This window comes from Cavia porcellus, unplaced genomic scaffold (assembly GCF_034190915.1).
Source record: "Cavia porcellus strain 051 isolate PalLab524CR breed Dunkin Hartley unplaced genomic scaffold, mCavPor4.1 scaffold_33, whole genome shotgun sequence".
NCBI lineage: Eukaryota > Metazoa > Chordata > Mammalia > Rodentia > Caviidae > Cavia > Cavia porcellus.
The window spans coordinates 36546316-36569342 of record NW_026947516.1 but is presented as its reverse complement, the minus strand read 5'-3'; the positions used below and the strand labels follow the sequence as shown (position 1 = coordinate 36569342).

General features: G+C 32.2%; 1 protein-coding gene across 15 annotated transcripts in view; it reads left to right on the top strand.

Annotated features, from left to right (window-relative positions):
- Positions 1-23027, top strand: part of Dmd (dystrophin) — a 2110831-nt gene that overhangs the window by 184998 nt on the left and 1902806 nt on the right. The window contains exon 1 of one of the 15 annotated variants that reach the window (XM_063242791.1): positions 10295-10973. The exons of the other annotated variants lie outside the window; for them this stretch is intronic. Coding sequence (XP_063098861.1) covers positions 10955-10973 — 19 coding nt within the window. The 5' untranslated portion in view covers positions 10295-10954. Of the gene's footprint in view, positions 1-10294; positions 10974-23027 lie in introns of those variants that run through there. 15 annotated transcript variants of the gene reach the window in all.

Sequence of the window (23027 nt, the reverse complement as noted above, 5' to 3'; positions counted from 1 at the left end):
CTACATAAGACAAGGACAAAACTACACACTGTCCCTTATAAAAAGCAATGCAAAATACTGAGAATATCTTGGATAATGTTAAAAGAAATTACTTATCTACCATATATATATTAGCAATATGCTACCTAGGCAAATCCACTTAAAATTCATAGATATTAGACAGCGCTTCAGGACAGCATCCTAAGACCTAATTAATGAAATTAACTGACTTCTGACTCAAGAATGTGTCTTTGATACTTTCCACACATGGCAATAGCTTTTAACTATGGATAGAAAACCCTTGATATATAAAGCTATTGTTCTGCCTTTTAAAAAGTCAAATAGAAGCACTGTCCCTTAAAGCTGATAGGAACAGAAAGAAGCTAGGGATCCAAAGGTTCCTATTTATACAAAGTATCCACTTCCCTAATGGCTATTCATCTTCCAACTGTGGACTAAACATTTTATCTCTAACAGAAGCTACTGGTGATTTCATGAGTAAGTCTGAAAAAATACACTGAAGAATGAGACTGTCCTCTTAGTTGTCAGCCTCCAAATGGGAGACAAATAATAGCTGAGCAGTAAATGTGGCAGAAACATGGTGACAGAAGGAACAGTTAGATATGAGAAACCTCAAAGAACAAGAAATAGCAACAAGCAGTTGCCAGAAGCCAGCAAACAGAAAGATGAACTTTTATGAGTACCAGTAAAAATGCTGAAGAATTGCTATAAAAATGAGAGAAAATACTCACAAAGGAGGCCTTGAAATGATAATAATCCCTTCTAAGACAAAAAGAAAGAGAACCTTTTTTTTCTTGTCTAAGGTATTGTGTGTATATTTTAATACATATATGTAAATATTTATAGATGTACATGTATACAAAGTAAAAAATGAAAATAAAATATCTTCCAAAAGTAAACAAACACAGACTTAGAATAGAAACGGCAAAAAAAGAAAAAAAGTACATGTATATATACTAAAACCTCACGTGCATTCTGTGCTAAAAGCAAGTACTAATAAAAACACATGGTTTTAGAAAGAAATATCTTAAACATTTATTGGTGTTCCTATTATTAATGTTGGTGGGTTGTACTTATGTCTTATTCAAGCTATAACACATGTTCTTAGTAAATATACTACAGAACTAGGAATTAGGAACAGAGAATTTTATGAGAATGTGCATTTATGAATTCCAAATGAATTTTTGGCTGTCAATAAGTAGCTTAGTAATTAGGCCAAATCATATATCTGATATTTCTTTTGGTCAAATATTCAATACTAATATTTAATGAAACTCAGAGGCTTTGATAAGCAAATATTTTAATGCATATACAAATAGAAACAATTTACTATCAATATTTAAGAATATTGTAGTTAAAAGAGAGGATTCTGAACTTTCGAAGTTTCAAGTCCATAGTCTTTCAATTTTCTCTATATTCTGAAGAAGTCCACATCACCTTTCTTCTTCTTAGTTCCTTTGTTTATAAAACAGCAATAATAATAATAATATTAATAGTAGCAATGCCTAGACATGCAGTGAGGAGTTAGTTAATAAATGAAAACTAGTTTTGATAGTAGCAAATAAGTAATAAAAACACATTTGACTGTTTTTTCTATTGGGAATGTTTTGGAAGTAAACATTTGATATGAGTTTACAATTGATATGATATGATATCATATGAACTTTTGATATGAATGTACATTAATGATATTGCATGGAAATTAAAGTTTGAGATGTTTATAAAAATTCTGCTTTATCATTGCGTTCTATATAATTTTTTTCTTTATTTCTGCACATTTTCAGTCTTTTAGCTCCGTGCAAAACTTAAAGAAAATTATCATTTTTTTTGTACTCACATGATTAATATGAGTATATATTAACAATCAAGCAATTATTTACCATTCACTGCATAGAGGCACTGTTACAAATGAGAGATATGAGGTCCAGTTTTTGCAGTGAAGAGGTTGTTTATTGATCCAAAGGATGCAACATAGCAAAGAAAACTAAAAAAAAAAGAAACATTGTGGTTAAATGTATGAATAGAGTTATTTCACCAGGGGTTATTGAATTAAAAGGGAAGACTGGGCTCTGCTCCACAGATGGCATCTTATTTCTGAGTTCTCAGTAGTAAAATGAGTGGGCAAATGAAACGTTTCAATGACCTCTGTTATAGGAGCTCCGTCCTGACATAATTGATTCCCAAAGGTCCTATCTCTTAATACTATGGCACTAAGAATTAAGTTTCTAACATGAATTTGAGGAAGACGCAACTTTTTTGAAAATAACACAAATTAAATATAACACTATTGGACACCAAAGTGTGCTATTTTACAGGCAACTTGCTTGTGGCAAGAGTAGTTCTTGCATTAAGCTTCTAAACATGGTTTGCTCATTTATTTTATACATCACACATATGTGATGTTCAATAGCATTTTGCGTATTTTAAGAGAAAATTGTTTTCATAGAAAATACTGCAAAATACAATACTGAAAAAAGCCCACACAACCACACACACACACTCACAGATCAATGTATAATTATCCATAATTTTGCTACTCCACAATACTGTCACCTGTTTGTTACATGCATTTGTATTTACAAATATATAGTGATAGCAAGGGGCATGTATCAATATTTCAGTTATCTTATATGTTAAATATTACCCACTCATGCCCATAACAATTTTATGGCAGAAATGCTATTATCATGCCATTTTTAAAATGAGGAAATCGTTCAATAACATGCTGATACAGTAATTTGTTTTGGGTCATCGTGGTGTTAGTGTAAAATGGACAGAATTCTAAACTCAGGTCCCACATTCCAGATTTCTTAGTGGTATACATGTAATTTTATTTTTTTATTATTAAGTTTATTGGTAGTTCATTCCCTTTCCTTTTAAACAAGTTCTTCCTATTTCAGAATATCTAGCAAACATTTTGGTTCCAGAGCAACAGTGCAATATTGACACACACGTCCAAATTATTCACTTATGAATGTGGTCTCAAGATCTATATTTTTAGCTATAAAAGCCTCATTTATATCTTTTGTTATGGCTGAGTAGTATTCCACTTCATAAAACTTTACACCATTTGTATCCATTGATCAAATGTTGGGCGTTTGGTCTGTTTCCAATGTTTAGCTATACAAGCTTTGCTGCTATAAACAAAGGTGCACATATATTGCTGTGGGATGACACTTTTAATTCTTTTGGGAAGATAATAAGAAAGGTAATACCTGCATCAAATGGGACCTCCTATCCTAGTTTTTGAGGAATCATTGATTTCCCAGAGGTTATACCAGTCTACAGTCCCACAAGCAGTGGAGAAGTATTCCTTTTAGTCCATTGTCCCAAAAGCATTCATTATTGGTTTATTTCTTGATAGAAGGCATTGTTTCTGAAATGAGATGGAATGTCAATGCTGTTTTAATTTGTATCTCTTGAATGATCAGTGATATTGAACAATTTTTCATATATTATTTGCTGTTTATACTAATTTGAGAAATGTCTATTTATTTCAAATACCTATTTTTGGATTGGATATTGAAATTTATTCTGAAGAACATTGGTATAAGATTTTTTCCCATTCTGTGGATTTTCTTTTCTATCAGCAATTTATTTTGTTGTGTAAAAACTTTTAATGAAATCCCATTTGTTGATTCCTTGTAGTATTTCCCATGCCATGAGGGCTCTCTCACTGAAGTATTTGCCTGCATCTATGTCTTCAAGTGTTCTACCTTTGATCTTTACTGCAGGTTTAGTATTTCTTTTTTAATATTTAGATACTTATCCATTTTGATTTTACTTTAGTGCGTGATAATCGACACGGGCCTACTTTTAGTCTTCAGCATGTGGAAAACTAGTTCTTACAGCACCATTTATTAAAAATACTATCTTTCTTCCAGTGAGCATATTTGGCCCCTTTGCCAAACATAAGATGGTTGATTGTGTTTGGAGTTGTTTCTGAACCTTCTAATGCAATCTAATGATCCTCAAATCTGTTTGCTTGTTTGTTTGTTGTTGTTTTTGCCATATCATGCTGTTTTTTAATCACAGTAGCTCTGTATTATTAATTTCAAATCAGGGATTATGATGTTCCATGCCTTGCCTTTGTTACCTATAATTCTTTATGCTATTCTAAGACTATTATGTTTCCAAATGAATTTACGGAAAGAAATTATCTTTAGTTCTGAGAGGTATGCAAATGGTATTTTATTTCAGATTGTTTTAAATCTGTATGACAACTTTGAGGATATGGTCATTTTTATTATAGTGTTTCTAACTAAGAGCAAGGGATATCTTTCCATTTTCTGATATCTTCTTTAATCTCCTTTCCCAGAGTGATGCTGTTTTTAATATAGAGATCTTTATCATCCTTTGATGGATTGATTTCAAAGTATTCATTTCTTACTATACTATTATGAAAGGTATTGTTTCCTTAATTTCTCTCTCAGTGAATTCTTTTATACATGCATTTTTGTAAGCTGCTCTTATACTTAAATAGAATACTACCTCAGTTCACAAACATTTCTTTTCTGGAACAATTCAGTTTGAAAAATGAAATATTTTACAAAATTTGGTCCTATTTGTGAATTCCACACTGGATGATAAACAGGACTATGGACCATCGTCCCAGCAGGAACATGGACACTACTATCTTCACGAGTATTGTACAATAAATTACCTGATATTATGAACTAAGCTATTACTTTATTCTGTAATAGTTTTATTTTCTGTTAACTAGCTATAAATCATTTACACATGAAAGAATTATTCTAATGCCTAATTAATGGATGTTTTTATTCTGCTTTTTCATTGTGGAAAGAATTTAATATATTTTACAAGTTTTTAGCGACTTTAGAATTTATTTAATTAACATGCACTGGACATCAGTATGGAATATGAAGTAAATATTTGCTATTTTATACAGCATATATATTCGTTCCCAGAAAAGTGTGAGGAAGGACTAGGGAATAGAAAGCTGTAAGACTGTCTTTCTCTTCCTACATATGTAATAATCTGATGGAGAAAGAATCCAGTAAAATAGTGTTTTTCAGTAGAATCCTGTTTAGTGTGTTAAAAAATGAAAAGCAGTGATGAAATTCTGATGGTTATGAGAACCACTGTAAGTGATGTCAGGAAACCAGTGTTTTAAGGAGATATATATGACAGCATTATAGACATGTGGATATTTTTAAAACTCAGGCTAGACCTGCTTAATTTAATCTATTTTATCATTTGTACAGATTGAGTGATATGAACTATCATAAATCATACATTACCTTTCTGCAGGTGATGTAGTATATAGGCACCCCATTAATTGATTATTGATTGTAAGTAGAAAAATCAGTTCTGTTTTCTTACAAGTTCAGTTATATATTAATGGACTTAACAAATTATACTTCCCAGGTTTTACAAGTATTCACATTTTTCAAAATTATTTATTTTATCATTTTTTGTGGTACTGGAGGTTGAACTCAGGCCTTCACTCTGAGTATCATAACCAAACTTCCTTTCATTTTTTAAAATTTTCAGACATATTCCTGTTAAAACCCTAAATTGCCCAGGATATGCTCAATTTTATGATCCTCCAACCTTAGCTCCCAAAGTACCTGAGATACAAGTGTGTAACACCAAGTTTAGTTTATTTATTTCTACTATACAGTAGTAATTATCTGTATTTTTTGGAAACAAAGTGATATTTTGATGTATTGCAGAGAGATTCAATGAAGGTAATTAACATTTCCATAATATTATCAAGTTTTCTTTATTTGGTGGAGAGAATATTAAATACCTTTTAGCAATTTTGAAATATAAAATGCATTATCATTAACTGATCAGCGTGAGGTTTTGAATGTTCTAGATAACTTTCAAATAATCTGATGATCAGATATTAACCACAACATCCTCTGAGACTGGATCTTTTGCTGTTTGCTGTGGACTTTTTTATTTTACTCTAAGTCCCTGTTGCCTTTAGGCCTTACTGACTAGCATTTAGTTGGAAGCCTGACTGAGTTAGATACATGCTTCCTATACTTGATAGGTTTTGTTGCAAGAAATATCCTTTTACTTATCAGTGGGGAAGTTTTTGCTTCTGCTGCTGGATTTAGAGGTATCCCTCAAGATTCCATTACTCAGTTCATTGAGAAAAGCTTAAAGCTAAGGGAGGGAAGCTCTGAGCTCTGTTTGATGAAGGATGCTGAGTGAACTAATAGCTCCCAAGTTGGCTCAAGTTCTTCCTGATGTTCATGTTTATATCAAAATTTAACACTTAAAGACACACTGAGTGGTGAAACTCAGTGCAAAAATTCCTTACAGGCAATTACAATTACAAATATTTGGGGGGTTATTAAAGTATTAAAAGCTAATACTGATCATTCATAATTAACATCTAGATAAATTTTCATCTTGTAGCACTTCTGAAATCAAATTACTGTTATAATAATAAGTATGTTTTCTACTGTTTTTTTCTTCAAACTTGCTGTAATTCCATAGAAATATATGAAATCCAAATCCAAATACTCAGCAATAAATGGCTCATGAAAAATTGTGTTTAAATTCATAAGTAAACGTAAAATCATAAGTAAACATAGACAAAGCACTGTGATATAATTATGGAAACTGTAAAGATAGCACCTGAACTTGCAAAGAACTTGGGTTTCCTAAACTTAATGACTGAAACTAAAATTCCTGCCTAGAAGACAAGCCAAAATCGTAGCACAGTTTGGATAAAAGCATACATTTCAAAGGTTACTGCCGAACAATTATTGCTGGGATTCTTTATTCTTGTAGAGAAATCTCTGTAACATCTTATTTTAAATTGACTTCCACTGAGCAATAATGTCTCCCAACTTGCACTTTCCAGCACTATATCGGATAATGTGTTTATAGTATGGCCTCATTTTTCTTTTTGTAATAGGAGTTGTGTAGCTTACTGCTACACAGAAGTGTCTTCAGGAAACATGATTTTCAAGATAGTAGTTCAAAAAATGTGATTATTGGGAATGATAACTCTAGAGACAAAGATTTAATGGGATTACTCCTAATTTATTTGCCACATCATCAGATTATTGAAGTTCTGGTTTTATATCTGTGCATTCAGGCTCAGTCCACATTGTTCCCTGATATATTATGTGTTTAGGTTTGTACTACCATATACATCTATATCTAGATGTATCATCTTGCACTAGATATAGATATACATCTATATCCAGATATACATGTATATGGTAGCAATTATATAGATATAGATATAGATATAGATATAGATATAGATATAGATATATAGATATAGATATAGATATAGATATAGATATAGATATAGATATATAATGACTTTGGTTCCAACTATCTATAGGAGCCTAAACTTTCAGAACACTTATTGTAGCTGAGTTCTCTGGTAGCATTACATGTTCCCTATTTCTTGTAATTCCTTAAAATTCAATATATGAGCCAGGGGTGGTGTTATATGTCTGTAATCTCAGCACTTGGAAAATTGAGTTAACAGGATCTCTGCCAGTTTGACACAAGCCTGGGCTACACAGTGAATTCAAGGCCAGCCGCAACTACATAATGAGACCCTGTTTCCAAAAATCAAGATATGATAAACACATATACTAAATGGAAGAAGCCCCACCTCTAACACCATTATAGTGTTTTTTAGTTTAAGAACTTGTTTGGTATACATTGTTTTCTCTAAAGCCTTGGAAAATGTGAGTTATTATCATTTTATTGTTGCTGTTGATAAAAAGCAGCTACTATTTAGTATTAAATCTGTATCAAGAAGTGTGTTAAAACACTTTGTAGCAGATCCTAATGATAGCCTTAGCAAGGTGTATTTAATATGATTCCCATTCTACAGATAATGTAATGTAGTTTAAATGGCATGCTGAGATTACACAGCTAGTACATAGAAAAATTCTAAATCCAGACCTATTTCATCTGATTTAACTGCATGTTTTGACCTGTATGGCACGTAGCTACCCTATTTTACAGATAAAAAGCTTCCTGATGTTGAAAGTCTAACCAGTTTTCTATAGATCACCACAAATTTTCATAATTCTTGTAAATGAAATCTCAAATATTTTCCCTTACATCTGGCTAGATATAGTATAAAGTAATCAGAGCTTCTGCTAGCGTATGTGGTACACTGCTAGTATATGTGGTGCACTGAAATTTGGAGCAGTATCCTTTACCTAAAACCCTCTGACTATCCATTTTTAGAGAAAGCATATCTTCCCATCCAGCTTTACCTTATCACAATGTCACAGTAATGGGTAATTGGAGTATGTGTATGGATTTCTGGCCTAGTTGCACTACATGTTTAAGCACCTTCATATAAGGTTCAGTGTCCAGACCCATCAACACGTCCCTAGTTATCCACATTGAAATTAGTAACTGGACAAAAAAATCATGTTAATGAAAATATTTAAAATAATTCCCTATAAGCATGTGCCCTTAAGAGATGTAAGATGTAACACCACTAATACATGAATACCACTAATACATTGGTAACATGTCTCTTCCAACAATTATGTTTAAGGAAATATCACTTGATAGCTATAATGCTAAAGCACTCCTGAATCACTATTTAAAATGACCCTCATTTTCCCAAGCCCTTGGAAAGGATTTAGTATCATTAACAAACTAGGTTTTAAGTGCAAGGTGATACATTATGCTGTGGTTATGTTACTGAAGCTAGGAATCATTTTTTAATATTGATTTTAAAAATTAAGTAATTGGAATTATATAGCTACCCTGGATATAGCAAATTTCATGTAATATGAATACACTCTCTACTGAAGTACTAAACAGTAATAGATTCAGTGGGTAACAGAATTTATTACTTTCTTAGTGGCAGTGTCCTTGCAGGTACCTAGGACACCTTGCATTGTTGCATAGTTGTGATCTACTCAATTAGACAGCACCACCTATTCCTACAGTGTTATCTTTAAATTTCCCTTTTAGATCTTAATCCGTTATGTCCCTCCTCCATGGCCAGGAGTTAATTATTTATAGAAACTCATATAAAGAGTACCTTATTTCCCCTTCAAGCCACTAACTTCTGTAATTCTTATCTTTTTTCTAAGTTTAAACTCACAAAATATTTTCTAATCGTTCCTCTTCTATTCTCCAAAGATAGACATGAAACTTACGTTTTCAGGACAAGTTTATATCTGATTAAAAGGGCATGACAATTCTTTCTTTGTATTATAATAATTTCCAAATTTAAGAGGGCATTTGAAATCTCTACTATAGTACCACAAAAGAAATATCCTGAACTAATCATTCTAAACAGAACGACAATGAGTAATGATTACAGTTAATTAAGTTAGGCAACCTCCATTTCCATTCATTTTGCAACACTGCTAATTATATATTCATGCTACAAGGTTTCTTTAGTTCCTCAGTAATTTGGATGCAGTATTCTTTGTAGGCAAGGGGATACTGCACGATTAATGATCTTTCTCCCACCAAAACCTCCTGTATTCTCCAAATGAAATTTCTGTGTCTAGATGTAGAGAATAGAAAAGGGAACAAGGAAAAAATCAGTTATTTTAAACAAAGTAAATGTTTATAATGACTGAATATTGTATGTTCACAAGAACAATAGGATTTACTTGTTTTTGGAGCCTTGGAAAATTGCAACATGTAAAGATTAAAGAAGTGCAGAACTTGATTTTTAAAATATCAGCAGCAAAAAGAATGGTACTTTTCATTTTTTGGATTAAAAATCATGTATTGCACCTTTACTGTTTGTCAGATCCTCTGTAAAACACCGTGTCTACTAAGACAAAATGATGCAAATTGTAACTCTAAGATCTTTATATGGACTTCAACAGTTTGAAAGACTTATCCTTAAAGAAACAATACAATGACAAGTCTCCTTAGCTATATTGTTAATGAAGCACTTGAAAAAAATTTGGTTTGTGTGCTTTGATCCGATGAGGATTGACATACTTAAGAGTTTTATTTTTAATCTGAAAATCCACTTCAATCTTATGCTGTGGGTAAACAGTCATTATACAAACCTGGCACAATTCTGTATTTTTAAGACTTATGATTCAAGGTTTAACTTCAAATACAATTTTGAATAAGTTACATAGATTATTTTATTAAAACAGGGTTTACATGGATGAATTTTAGATTTTATCCAAAGTAATATTCATTTGCCTTAAGAATTAACTTGTGCATTGTGTCTCTTACTGCATTTAATCTTGTTTTAGATTTTGAATAGAGTTTCAAAGGTATATTAGGAGGAAGATATTTGAGTTTTAAGCAATTTTTTCCTTTTTTACATTTTTAAGGGAAATATATTTTGAGCAGTAATGGACCTCTTTAGAGTTAGGTTTTTCTGTTTGTTTTGTTTTGTTTTTTACCTTGCAGCATCACACAGGTGCACAACTTTATGGATCTGATCTCTTCTTTATGCTTTTTTTCCCCTTCTGCTTTCTTTCACTTACATCAGTTTGCATAAATGAATGCACTGTCGAGTTCCCATGAAGAGTAGACAAAAATACAGGTGTCCTCATAATAATCAGTGCCACTAATTCTCCACTCCAGTTATACTTCAGTCTCAGAGAAATACTATATAAAGCAGACGGCACAGTTATTACTAGAGGAACTGAGGTTACTGATTAGAAGGGAACGTAATCAGGTAGATTGAGCCTGGGAGGGAAGAAACCATTGCCGTGAGAGGGGAGCATTGGCAAAATGCTGTCTGTGAAGCTGACTCTGTGAAGAACACCTCACTATTTACAGCAACCGGAGTGGAAGAAACAGGTGCAAAAAGATTGTGCGTTTGTTCGCTTTTGTGAGCCTGGATAGAGATTATGTACCTGTTTTATCTGTGCCTGGCTATGGCTCTACCTCCAGGTTTATCATACCCCATAGAATGTGTAAGAGAAAAGTACCAACAGGGAAATCAGCAAAAAGCTTTTCTATGAAGGTGTAACCAGCCTCCGCAGAATTTGAAATGTCTGAGGTCTCATCTGGTGAGTAAAAGCTGTAGATAAATTCAACAGCCATTCAGAAGAATGATAAATGCCACAAGCATTCAGAAGCAGGTTTCCCTAAAGGTGACTTTTTGGTCAGTTTGCAACCTCTGGAATATGTCTGAGTTACTCCGATTTGTATAAAAGTTAAATTGAGGCTTTTGTTGTGAGGAATGAAGGGAAAGGTTTTGACATTAATGACCTATAGGATAATGCTAATCTGTGATATAAGGGGCCCTGATTCTACTTTTGGGGCTTTAGCTTTTGTGAACTTTGTTTTGGGATCTAAAATTATTTCTTGTATGAAGAAATAAAACATTCATGATCCAGACCTGAATAAGTAAACAATAATGTAACTATTTCAAAGTAAATTTCAAAAAAAGCATAGACCACATCCATAGTCAGAAAAATAATATGAAGTATTTTTATCTTTCTAGAAAAGCTTATGCGTCATACATATTGATACATATGTATAAAAACTTACATGTTTATATACATATATGCATATGCTTCTGTAAGTTATTTTTAATAAAAGAAAAATAATAAACCTTGTGAACAGTAATATTTATATATGTTCAGAAAAGCACAACTTGTTAGTATGCAAACAAGGACACATTTTTAAACAGCATTTCCAGGTTGCCCAATTACCAGAAAGTCTAAGAATGATATTAGACACCAAATATTTATTAAGTGCTTGCTTTCCAAAACAGAAAAGCAGTATAATGATTAATCATGTTGTTTTTCAAATTGTAGCATATTCTAAAGCATAAAATGAGCATAGATTTTTTGTCAGTATGTACAATCTATATATTTAAAGTGAATTAATTCTTAAAATTATGTTCTGTTTTTTTAAAATCACATATATTGTGATATGGCAAAGTTTTTCTATCATTATGTACATGACAATTATGGGGGGTCAGTTGTGTTAAAGGAATTGAGATAAAATCTGCCTTGTTAAATTAAAAAAATTATTAGGGAGAAAACACCATCAGAAGTTAGAAGTTTATTTGGATCTCAAGTTTTGGTTATAACTTTCTTTGTAAGAAAAGAGCCACTTTTGCTCATGGACTCTCTTATTAGCTCTGGACTAAATAGTTGCCATTTCTTACTTACAAATTGTCTTTTACAAGTCTCATTTTAAAGTTTTTTTAAAGTATTTATATTTCAATTTTATTTATCAGACAGTATGTCCTGGAATCAGAGGGCAGTTAATGGTTTATGAGTTCAAGCTGAGCTGAATATAGCTAAGCTCTCTCTTGCTTGACATTTCATCAAAAGCTGTGTTGATTTGCAATGTTTGCCGACCTATTTATTGAACCCTCACAGCTTGAACTATGCCACTAAGCTTGCTGACATTGCTGAGATTATCTCTAAATGCGTGTACCAACTAAAGAGGGAATAGACAGAAAAATAAGTGGAAAACAATCATCGGCCTATTTAATAAATTTTGCTTATATAGTCCTTGATTTATTTATTTGATTGTTTCCCCCAAGCCCTGTGCCACAATTCTCCTCCTTTAATCTTCACAAAAATCTGCAAGAAGGTGGACTACAGTCATAGATCTCACCTTTGAGTGGGCATCAGAATCCCTTGGATGGCTTGTTTAAACACAGCTCCCTGAGCCCCATCCCCAGTGTTACTGATTCACTCTTGGAGAAGTGGGGCCAGACAATTTGCCTTTCTAATGGATTTCCCAGGAAATGCTGATGTTGCTATTGGTTTTTAGAATAGAAAATTAGTGTTCTTAATACTGAGAATGGAAGATAAACATTGTCTGTCTAATTACCTGTGTTCTCATTTGTACAGTGAAAAGTTTCCCACTGTATAAGAAAATAAATCAATATCCCTCATAAAACTGAGGCATCTATCTTACTGATTATATAATTATTAAATAAAGTATTGACCACTTATTTCAGGAAGCACTTAAAATTACTTCCACTGAAATTAGATGTACTTGAATTTCTTAGCAGCAAATGTACTGTTGAATGCAGTTCACAATTGGCCATAAGGTCTTTACTATGTACAGATTTAACTTTTCATTACTCCCTTATTTTTATTCACTGATATTTCTAACTAAGCATTTAGTCAATGGTATTTTTTTAAATGAAAGCATGATCCAGGTAGTATAAGTACTGGAATCTATACTATAAATCAAAGTCACCCTTTTGAGGTCAGTAAAATGATGTTTTCCTACACAGTTTTTTGAAACCATATATTAAATTTAAGCCTCTCCAAGCCTGGATGTTTTACTTACTTATAACACCTAAGAAAATCAAAGCATTCTTTAGAATGGTAATAACTAAATCCAAGTATTCAAAACCTGCAACCTTTGATGTTTTAAAAGTTAGAAGCTCATTTGTTATGGTCAATTTCATCCAGTAAATTTGTTTTATTATATAGTCTAATAAAATACAATATAAAAATTAAACACATAAAATAGGTATTTGGTTTTGGTGAAATTTAATATAGATATTTGTAACTTAGGTTTGGGGTGGACTTGTCTTAAGGAATTAGAAATTTTATTACCATTCTTTTCTCATCTTCCTTGATTAAATAAATTACAAAAGTATATATTGTCCTTTATTTTAGTTTTATATTCTATTCTTTCTGTCCAGGTTTATCAAATATTTTTGAATTCTTCCCTGATATGTTTGCAGTTATATGTTATTTTCTTTGAAATGCTGTTCAAATTTGATGAAATAGAAGTGATTCGTTTTTGTTTGTTTTTTGGTGCTGGGAATCGAATTAATGACCTCGCGCTTGCCAGGCAGGCACATATGCCCCTAAACTAAATCCCCAGCTAGAAATGACTCTTAGAAAGCAAATACCAACAATAACTGGGCTTTTTTTTTTTTTTTTTTTTTTTTTTTTTTTTTGGTACCGGGGATCGAACTCATGACCACGCACTTGGAAGGCAGGCACATATCCCGCTAAGCTAAATCCCCAGCCCAATAACTGGACTATAATGGTATATTAATTTATTTATTTTGCCCTGTCTCACTTTTTTTTAATCTTATATTTTATGATTAAAGTAAACTCATAATTGATAACCTAGATAAAATTTATGACAATAATTTATGTTTTGAATTTATGCTATGTGAAAATCAGAACATTCTTAAGGCTATTGCAGAGGAGATATTTGAGAAAAGGAAATAACTGTAGTTCCTAGGTCTTTTCTATGCCCTTTCATTGTTGAATCTTTAGCAACTAATGCTTAGATGTAATGGATTGAATAATCAATAGATTTGCTAACTAAATAAATGAATGACTTTTACAGGCCAATCTTCTTACAGGCAAATATTCTCAAGGGGAAAACGGCATATGCTTTTAATTTTGAGTGTTATTTGCTTTGACTAAATGAATAATATCTGAAACATTTTACTTGGATCCTTGTTTGAACACCCTTTTTTATTACTATTGTACTTATTTTAAAAAGTGACCTGAGGCTTTTATAATACAATCCTCTATTCACTTTTTCAATTTTTCTGAGCCCTTCTGCTCTAGTCAACATCTTATCTATTCAGTGACAAGAAAACAAACACACACTCATGCACGTACACACAAACACACACGCACACACACACACACACACACACATACACACACACCACCACCACCACCATTTGGGACTAGCGCTTAAAATTGAAATTAAATTTGGAGAAAGGGTGTACCTAAATTAAATAAATTTTCCCAGCCAGTCAAAACCCAGGCATTCTGTTTTAGGGTGAAGTATTTTGAATATTGTTTCAGAGGAGAGAGAGAGAGAGAGAGAGAGAGAGAGAGAGAGAGAGAGAGAGAGAGAGAGAGAGAGAGAGAAGTGATTAGAAAGAGGTCCTCACATATTGCTACCTTCCTAGGCAGTTTTAAAATCAATATGTTCAAACAAACATACAAAAGTAGCTTTTGTAATTCCAGAATATCCAATTAGCGTATTCTTAAAAGCCTGCAAGTTTTAAAAAATCCAGTAGAGACATCAAATTCAATAGATATTGACAAAGATATGGGATTTTATAAAGTTGCAAGAAGGCACCAGAGTAAATGATAATGTGATGTCAAGGTATTGCAATTCGTTTTAAATTTAATAAGTAATACAAAATATATCAAACTCTCTTGTACATTTTTATGAACCCAGAAAAATGTCTTCAAACAAAGATTCAAATATCCCCTCAATAAATTTGAGGCCCTTATTTTCTATTTGCCATATAACAGGATTGGACTAGAAAGTGTATAAGGCATGTTATGTAACTCCTAACAAGGGCTTCTTCAAGAAGTGTTTTAATAGAAAGGAGAAACGAATAGTTCCTGAAGGTGAAAGGAGATTCAGATGTTACTGATGATCTGACCCACATTTCTTTCCTTCACCACCTGAGTGGACTGATTTCTGGGGGCCTTGTTTCCAGAGTTCCGGTATTTTCCTCTGCAGCACTGCCTAAGTCTTTATTCCAACACAGTGAGAGTTTGCCATGCTCCAAGCTTGCGTAACCCATAGACCAGAAGAGAAGGGGTGAACTTTAGTGTTATATTTTGTGGTACTTGGCATTAACCCAGGAACACTACCACTGAGCTGTATCATCTGCCCCCACTTTGTAAAATATTTTGAGAGAAATCTCACTAAATTACCCAGGCAAGACCTAAACTTGCAATGCTAAAGTACAGGGATTATAGGAATGCATCCAACTTTTAGTGACTTTTAATGAAATGGAAGTCTTTGGAAAAAGCACCCAGGCACCACATCTTCTGATGAACAATGCTTGATACATTTTTCTCAGAGCCTGTCACCAGTTTGTCAACGAGATTAAGCATCATCCCCAGTATTAATGTGTGTTCCTTAACACACCCTTTATTGCCTCCACTCTTCCCTGATCTCACTTTCTCTTTGTCTTTTATAAAACTAGCTTCCAGATAAACTACATTAACTCCAAGTACTTGTGTCTGTTTCTTGAGAACCCAAGGTTACAGAAGTTTAGATTCAAAGTGTTGCAGAGGCTTATGAAGCAGGACAGAAGCATTTACAATATGAAAGGTTAGAAGGGAAATTGAGGGACCTCATAAAGTGTGACTTTGCTTGATAACTACAGATAAGAGAGGAAGTGGAAAGGAAGGAGGCGGTGTGTGAAGTTGAAGAGCTATAGCGAAATTCAGAAGAGCTGTTATAAGAAACTGCCAGATATACTGAGAGGTGGACAACAGGTTTTTGGAACAGTAGATACAGACATCCATGGAATATCCATATCATTTGTCTTTATCTTAATTTTTGCTATCTGTTGTCATTACAATTGTTCTGCCAATTTTTTGGTCACTTGTGCTTTTTGACCATTGTACTCGCTCAGAAAACTCAGAGAAATCCTTTAAAATGTGAACCACATTGTGTTGATCTCTGGTTAAATATTATTATTCTAATATATTCAGTATTTTCACTAAGACCCAGTCTTGATTCATGCTTCTTTCTTCCTCTCCTTCTCTTTGTCTCTGCAGACCCATTGCATTGTTGCTACATCAGCATTCTCTCATTTCTCAAATGCTGCTCTCTTTCGTGATATTGTCACGTGTCATGCTTCCCTCAACTATTTTCAATTTGCTTTGAGAATTACTGAAAATATATTATCAAGTGCATTGCCAGCCACAGAGTAAGAGCTTAATATACATTTTCTGAGTAAATTAATGAACAGGGAAGATTTTGTCGATTGTGCCTAAGAGTGATTTACTGATGCACAAATTCTATATCAATGTATGTTTCCCTAGTATAGAGAAGTAGACATTTGGGTAGGGAAGACAGGAGTTCATTATAATTCTGGGTTTTAGATTAGAGAAACATAAGTGCATTTGTTTATATTTTTACTTATATATGTGTGTCAGTATTTTGATAAATGTTCTTTGGAGCATAACTAGCATGTGTATATTTAAGTATACATATGCATGCATACATATGTACATACTCAGTTCAAGGAAGTGAAAACTGAAGTTTTGTTCTTTGTATGTAACCTTACGGCAATCAATTGGTTATCACACAGTGGAGCAGCTGTGACCCAGTAGTGAGTGATGCTAATACTAATAAACATTTATGAGGTGAGGGGCTTCAATTTTGTAGTAATAGTAGTGACAGAATATAAGGAAACTCTTCTAGATTGTGTTATATACTGATGAAACCAAAAAGTGTATGTAGCTGTGGATAAGGACATTGGTATAAATACATTAAAAGTTAGTGTTGAAAGATGATGTGAGATAAGCACAAATAGACACGTTGGTTTGGTTAATATAACACAATGACACAAAAGAATGCTGAAATAGCTCAGCAAACCTAATTGCATACGACTGTTGAGGGAAGCATATCAGGTTATCACATGCCAAAAATATTTCATTCCAGAGACTTTATTTTTCTCATTAATTTTATCACAAATCCATTCATTTTAAAAACGTATTTCAGGAGCTCACATCAGGTTAACTTTAAAGCTTATATGCAGATGAAGATTTCTTTTCCTAGCACTGAATAAGGTGGTTGGTCCTATTCTGTGCTTAACAGTAAAGCAAGCTTATGTTGGTGCTGAAACAGGATTATTAAATAACCAATTACTATTCAGCCTGTGTTACATTCCTTAAAATTACTCAAGCGTGAGTCTTGAACTTGTTCAACCTGAACACATCTGATATCCTCAACCAAGGAAGGGATTTAAATTAGAGAGCTTTTGACTCTGCTATTGTAAAACCAGGCATACTTTTCCCCCTTAGGATTTTGTGACTAATGACCTGAGTTCTCTAAACTTCAGGATTAGTCAAAGTCTCCAATGATAAGCCTATTTCATCATTTCTGCTGCTGTTTTGTTCTATAGGACATGATGATATAAGACATTTTAAGTGTAAATTTCAAGTGGAGATAATCCTTTAAAATATGTAGTATTCCCATATTTGACTAGTGCATGCTTCCAGACATAGAAATATTGTAATGATAAAAACTTCAGATTCTCAATTATATAAATTGAAGAAGTAGGGAAATGTTTGTAATCAGTACACATAAGAAGAATTCTATCTGCAGTTATTCTTGTCTTCTTTGACAGTTATTTGCCCACAGAAGACCTCTGTTTTCACATCTGTATATATTGCTTTTCGAAGACAAATATTTCATGCATCAAATGAGAAATTCTATAAGTGCTATAGTAGTTAAACATAACACTAGCTCTGAATTGCATTTTTTCAGCTTTACTGCAATACAATTAACTTATGAAAGTCATATACACTAGTTGTGCCGTGTGATATTTTGTTATGAATATTGGCAAATACATCACTGCATATTTTTTACAATTATTACCTTTGTGGTGAGAACATCTAAAATTTCTCTTAGGAGCCAGTTATGGTGGCACACATCTGTATTCCTAGATCCTCTGATGATGCATGAGGTCCAAAACTTCAAGGCTATTCTGGACAGTTTAGCAAGATTTTGACTCAAAATGATATGGAAAATTAGACCTTGGGAGGAAAGACAATTCTAGAGTTCTTACATAGTATATGGAGACTCTAGATTCAATTTTCATTGCTGCTAGAAAAAGGTTTTTAGATCTCTATTAGCAATTTTCAAATATACAGTAGAGTATTAATTATATACTTACCATGATATATAGTAGATACTCCAAATTTAATGATCTCAAAACTAAAAATTTATATCCTTTGACCAATAACTCCCCATTTTTCCTACTTACTGCCTCCACTCCATTATCTATATGAGCTCAAAGCTTTAAAACAATATGAGTTTTATTTGAAGAGGAGGTTCAGACACAGTAGTTTTCTATGCTTCCCAGTTTTTCCATGGTATTCTTGGGCACAAGTGACCTTTCCATCTCGACTTCTTAAGTAGCTATGTTTATTAGCATTTACCAACATGCCAAGCTAATATGAATTAATTTAATTTTTTTCATTATTTGTAAGTTGACAAAGTTGCGTATAGTTGTAGTATACGCTAACATCTATCAATCAGTGGATCAATCAGTCGATCAATAGATAGATGTGGATTATGAATTGGCTATACTGAAGTATAATAATTGCATTTTTAATAACTATGTAACCAAAATTCATTGCCAAGGAATTTGACCATTTGGCTATGTAATTCTCAAATCTAGAGTTTTCTTTGAGTTGAGAGCAATATAAACCCTCTCAGAAAATCATATTGGCTTTTTAGATTTTGAGATGTGTTTTGATATCTTTGTACAGCATAAAATATTCTCCCTGCTATGTACTCTATTATCTCATTCTACACTTTCTCAGCCCATACCTCTTTGTGAGATATTTTTCCTTTCATCTATCTTTGCTCCTAAAATTCGTCTATCTTCTAAAATCTAGTGCAAGTCCTGATGCTACCATAACAGTTTCTCTACCTGCTCCATGCCTCACTTCATCCTATTAACTTTTGTTCCACACAATCATTTATATGCACTACTCTATGTAATTACTTGCTAATTATTTCCTGTGGATTATCATTGATTCCATAAATCTTTATGAGATTCTTGAAGGCAGGTTCTGTGGTGTACTCCTTTTAAATAACTCAGTGGGTATCTCCACATTTTTAATTCTTTGTTTACAAAACAGTAGGGTCTTAACTGCTGTTTTTTTTTAAAAAACTACATAACTAATTTTGTGTTAATAGGGAGGTATCTTTCATTGACATGCATTTGCCATGTTTATCAACCATTTAGGCACAGGCACAAAAAGGAACATTTCTTTGCATACCATGAACCTTTCATTTGAAAGACACCCTAATTACACTTTTAACCTACCTTTGATTTCAGTAAAATCTACCTAACTTTCTGTCACTGAATAAGAAACTATAAATATATGTGGAATGATAATTCAGAAAAAAACCCCTAAAAGATTAACTTTCAACATCTTTTATTGTCTTTGCTTAAAATATTATGGTTATATATATAGGTAGAGACTTTACAAATTAATTCAAGTATTTATTAGAAAGCATCAAAGAGAAAAGGCTTGATCCATTGTATGCATTATGAATACAGAGGTTGTACTTTCCTACATATTTTAAATGCTCATTCTAAGTTAGAACCTTACATAAGGATCAATTCCTAGAATCTAAAAGAAATTGATTATTTTCTTATAAACATTAACAATTTCCTATGTGTCTGGTTTTAAGAGAGTATTTTAAAAATTTTATTACATCAGTACATGTTTGCAGCACATGGAGGTTACTTTCATCATGGGGAACTGGTAAAAGTGTGTAAGACATCTCCATTCTTTTTCATCCCCTTCTAACTTTCTTCTCCTCTTCTCCATCTCTCTTAATCCCCCCTTTTAGCAAAATATCTATATTTTTTTGTTTTTTCTCATCTAGTTTTTATTTTTTTCTTCAATTTATTTATGTTTTGAATTTTACATATAATAAAAACCATGAAATATTTATGCTCATGTGTCTGATTTATTTGATTTAAAATCATGGTTTTGATGTGCATCCATTTTTCTACAAATGACTCAAGTTTAACTTTAGGGCAGAGTAGTATTCCATCAATGGTGGAATGGATAAAGGAACTGTGATATTTATATACAATGAAGATACAGAGCCTTCAGAGAATGTTTTTAATGTTTAGATTATCAAGTATGCCAGGTAAATATCAACATATCTCCCTCTTCTCATCATTAATTGCTATGATTTGGAATCTGTGGATATTGAAGGCATGTAATAGTAGAGTAAGTTACAAAAATGTTAAGCATGAAGAGTGATAATAAAACACAGATTTTATTTTTCCAATGAAGCTACTCTTCTATGTTTGGAGAAATATATTTATGCGTGCCCAATAAAGACTTCCACATTTATTTATCCTCAACTTGACAGGTTCTTGTTTTGCTTATTTTTCTTCCCCTCTTTTTTATTATGTTCTTTGTGTGATTTGGATTTTAGTTTAATGAGTTTCAAATACAAAAGACTTTATTTTCAATTCAATGAATACTTGAGGCAACTATTGTATACATGGGAATACAAAATGTGACATACTAAAGTGTTTTGACTTACCTATACATTTCTCTGGGGAATATTTAAATTATATTTTTAGGATTGTATTGGCCTATATACTCATTCAGACAATAAAACTAATTGGGAATAGTAAAGAACATTTTATTTTAAATATTTTTAGAAGATATTTTGTTCTCATCATTTTTACTAAAACTCTATTACTTTTGGATTATAAATAATTCTAATTTTTGAGTCATGAATTTAATGATTATCACTACTATTCTAAGTAATTCATCTATCTTTGTGTATGCCTTCAGTTCAGTCATTTTAAAACATCTAACTTCTGTTTTCATTAGATTATACAGATATCATGTTAAAATGCAATATGTACATGCTACAACTGATCTTTTGGGGAAAAAAGGAAGCCTATGAGTCACTTCTGTAACATTTGGAGTTAAATTCATTAACCAAAATAATACCATGCTTCATCTTTTATATTTTGCTTTCTTAGCATCTGGTCCTTAGTATGTCTAATTGCATTATAATGGCTCTGTGTTGCAACAGATGCTAGAAGAATTTCTTTTTGGCAAGAATGATAATTTTGTTTCATATTTTGGAATACCTGCTTTGCAAATTGTCTTTCTTATTTACTAGAAGTAAAAAGAAAACAAACCTGGTTTTTTCTATCACTTGAAATATATTAAGAGCTTGATTATGACTGAACATTTATTTTTTAACATTTTATTTCTAATAGAACATATTTACAGTACACAATGATTGAATGCATGGTGGGATGTTGATACATGTACATAGCATAGCATATCTTAGGTTTTTTTTTTTTTTTCATCCACTTTCCCTACCGTTCTCTCCCCTTCCTCCATGTCTTGGTCCTTTTTGTTTTGGCAAAAGATTCCTCCTTGTTTCCTAGTATCTAGCTTTCATTTTGTTCTTTGATTCAGTTATGAAATTTTCCTGTAAAGAATATTTTCTCAATTAATTTGTTGAGTACTGCACTTGTGCTTCTGAGTTCAAAATAATGGTTAGTCACCGTATGGCTACTGTAATTCCCTCACTCAGCACGTTTATTTTTTTGTGGTGTAATTAGCATTCTATTTTAAATGTAGAAAAGTTAGTATTTTATTAAAGTTATGCAATGAACTGATTTCTTATAGTGAATATAATGAAATCTAATGTGGATGAGTCAAGTATGCAAGTATGCAGTCATAACTGAGATAGATTATGATCAAGTTGTACTTGTAAGGATAAATAATTAGATTTTACCAAAATCTTACTTTTAACTCTAAGGGATCAAGGTATTACACTTATAATTATGCTATAAATTTATTTCTAAAAAAGCACAGAATTTTCAAGCAACTGTCTGTTAAAGCCTGTAATATTAATAATCAAATTTATAGCATTATAAAATCTTTGAAATTTATAAATTTAGAAATTTAAAACAGGAAATATGAAAATGGACTCATTTTAATTCAACAATGGTGTAAAATGAATGTATTGCATTATCTAGCATATATATTATTTGTGATATATATAGCATATTAGGTATATTACATGTACCTTTTAGTGCTTTTTATATTAACATATGTATATTATTTTGGGAATTATATAGTTCAAACATATTAAGAGGGCTCATGCTTGTAAATTTGTTTATTGTCTAATTTTATCAACTGGATAACATAGTCACCCATTGATATACAAAGTATTAAGTTATTTTGTGCCAAAAATATGGGGCCAGGTTTTTTTTTTTTCCTAGTGTGTTTGTGTTTGGTGTTGGGGACAGACTTTGGAATTGGTGTATCCTAGGCTATTTATCTTTGAAATTGTTTAAGATCTTTTTCTAGTTCTCCAGGACCAGCTCCATGAGATCAGAAATCGTATTAGTTTTAGGTTATCCTTTTTCTTTCCACGTATGTACGGAAGTATACACACACACACACACACACACACACACACATATATATATATATATATATATATATATATATATATATATATATTGAGATGGTGGGTCTCATTATGTAATTTAGGCTGGTCTGGACTCACTATGAAGCCCAGGGTGCTCTTGAACTCACAAGGATCCACAAACCTCA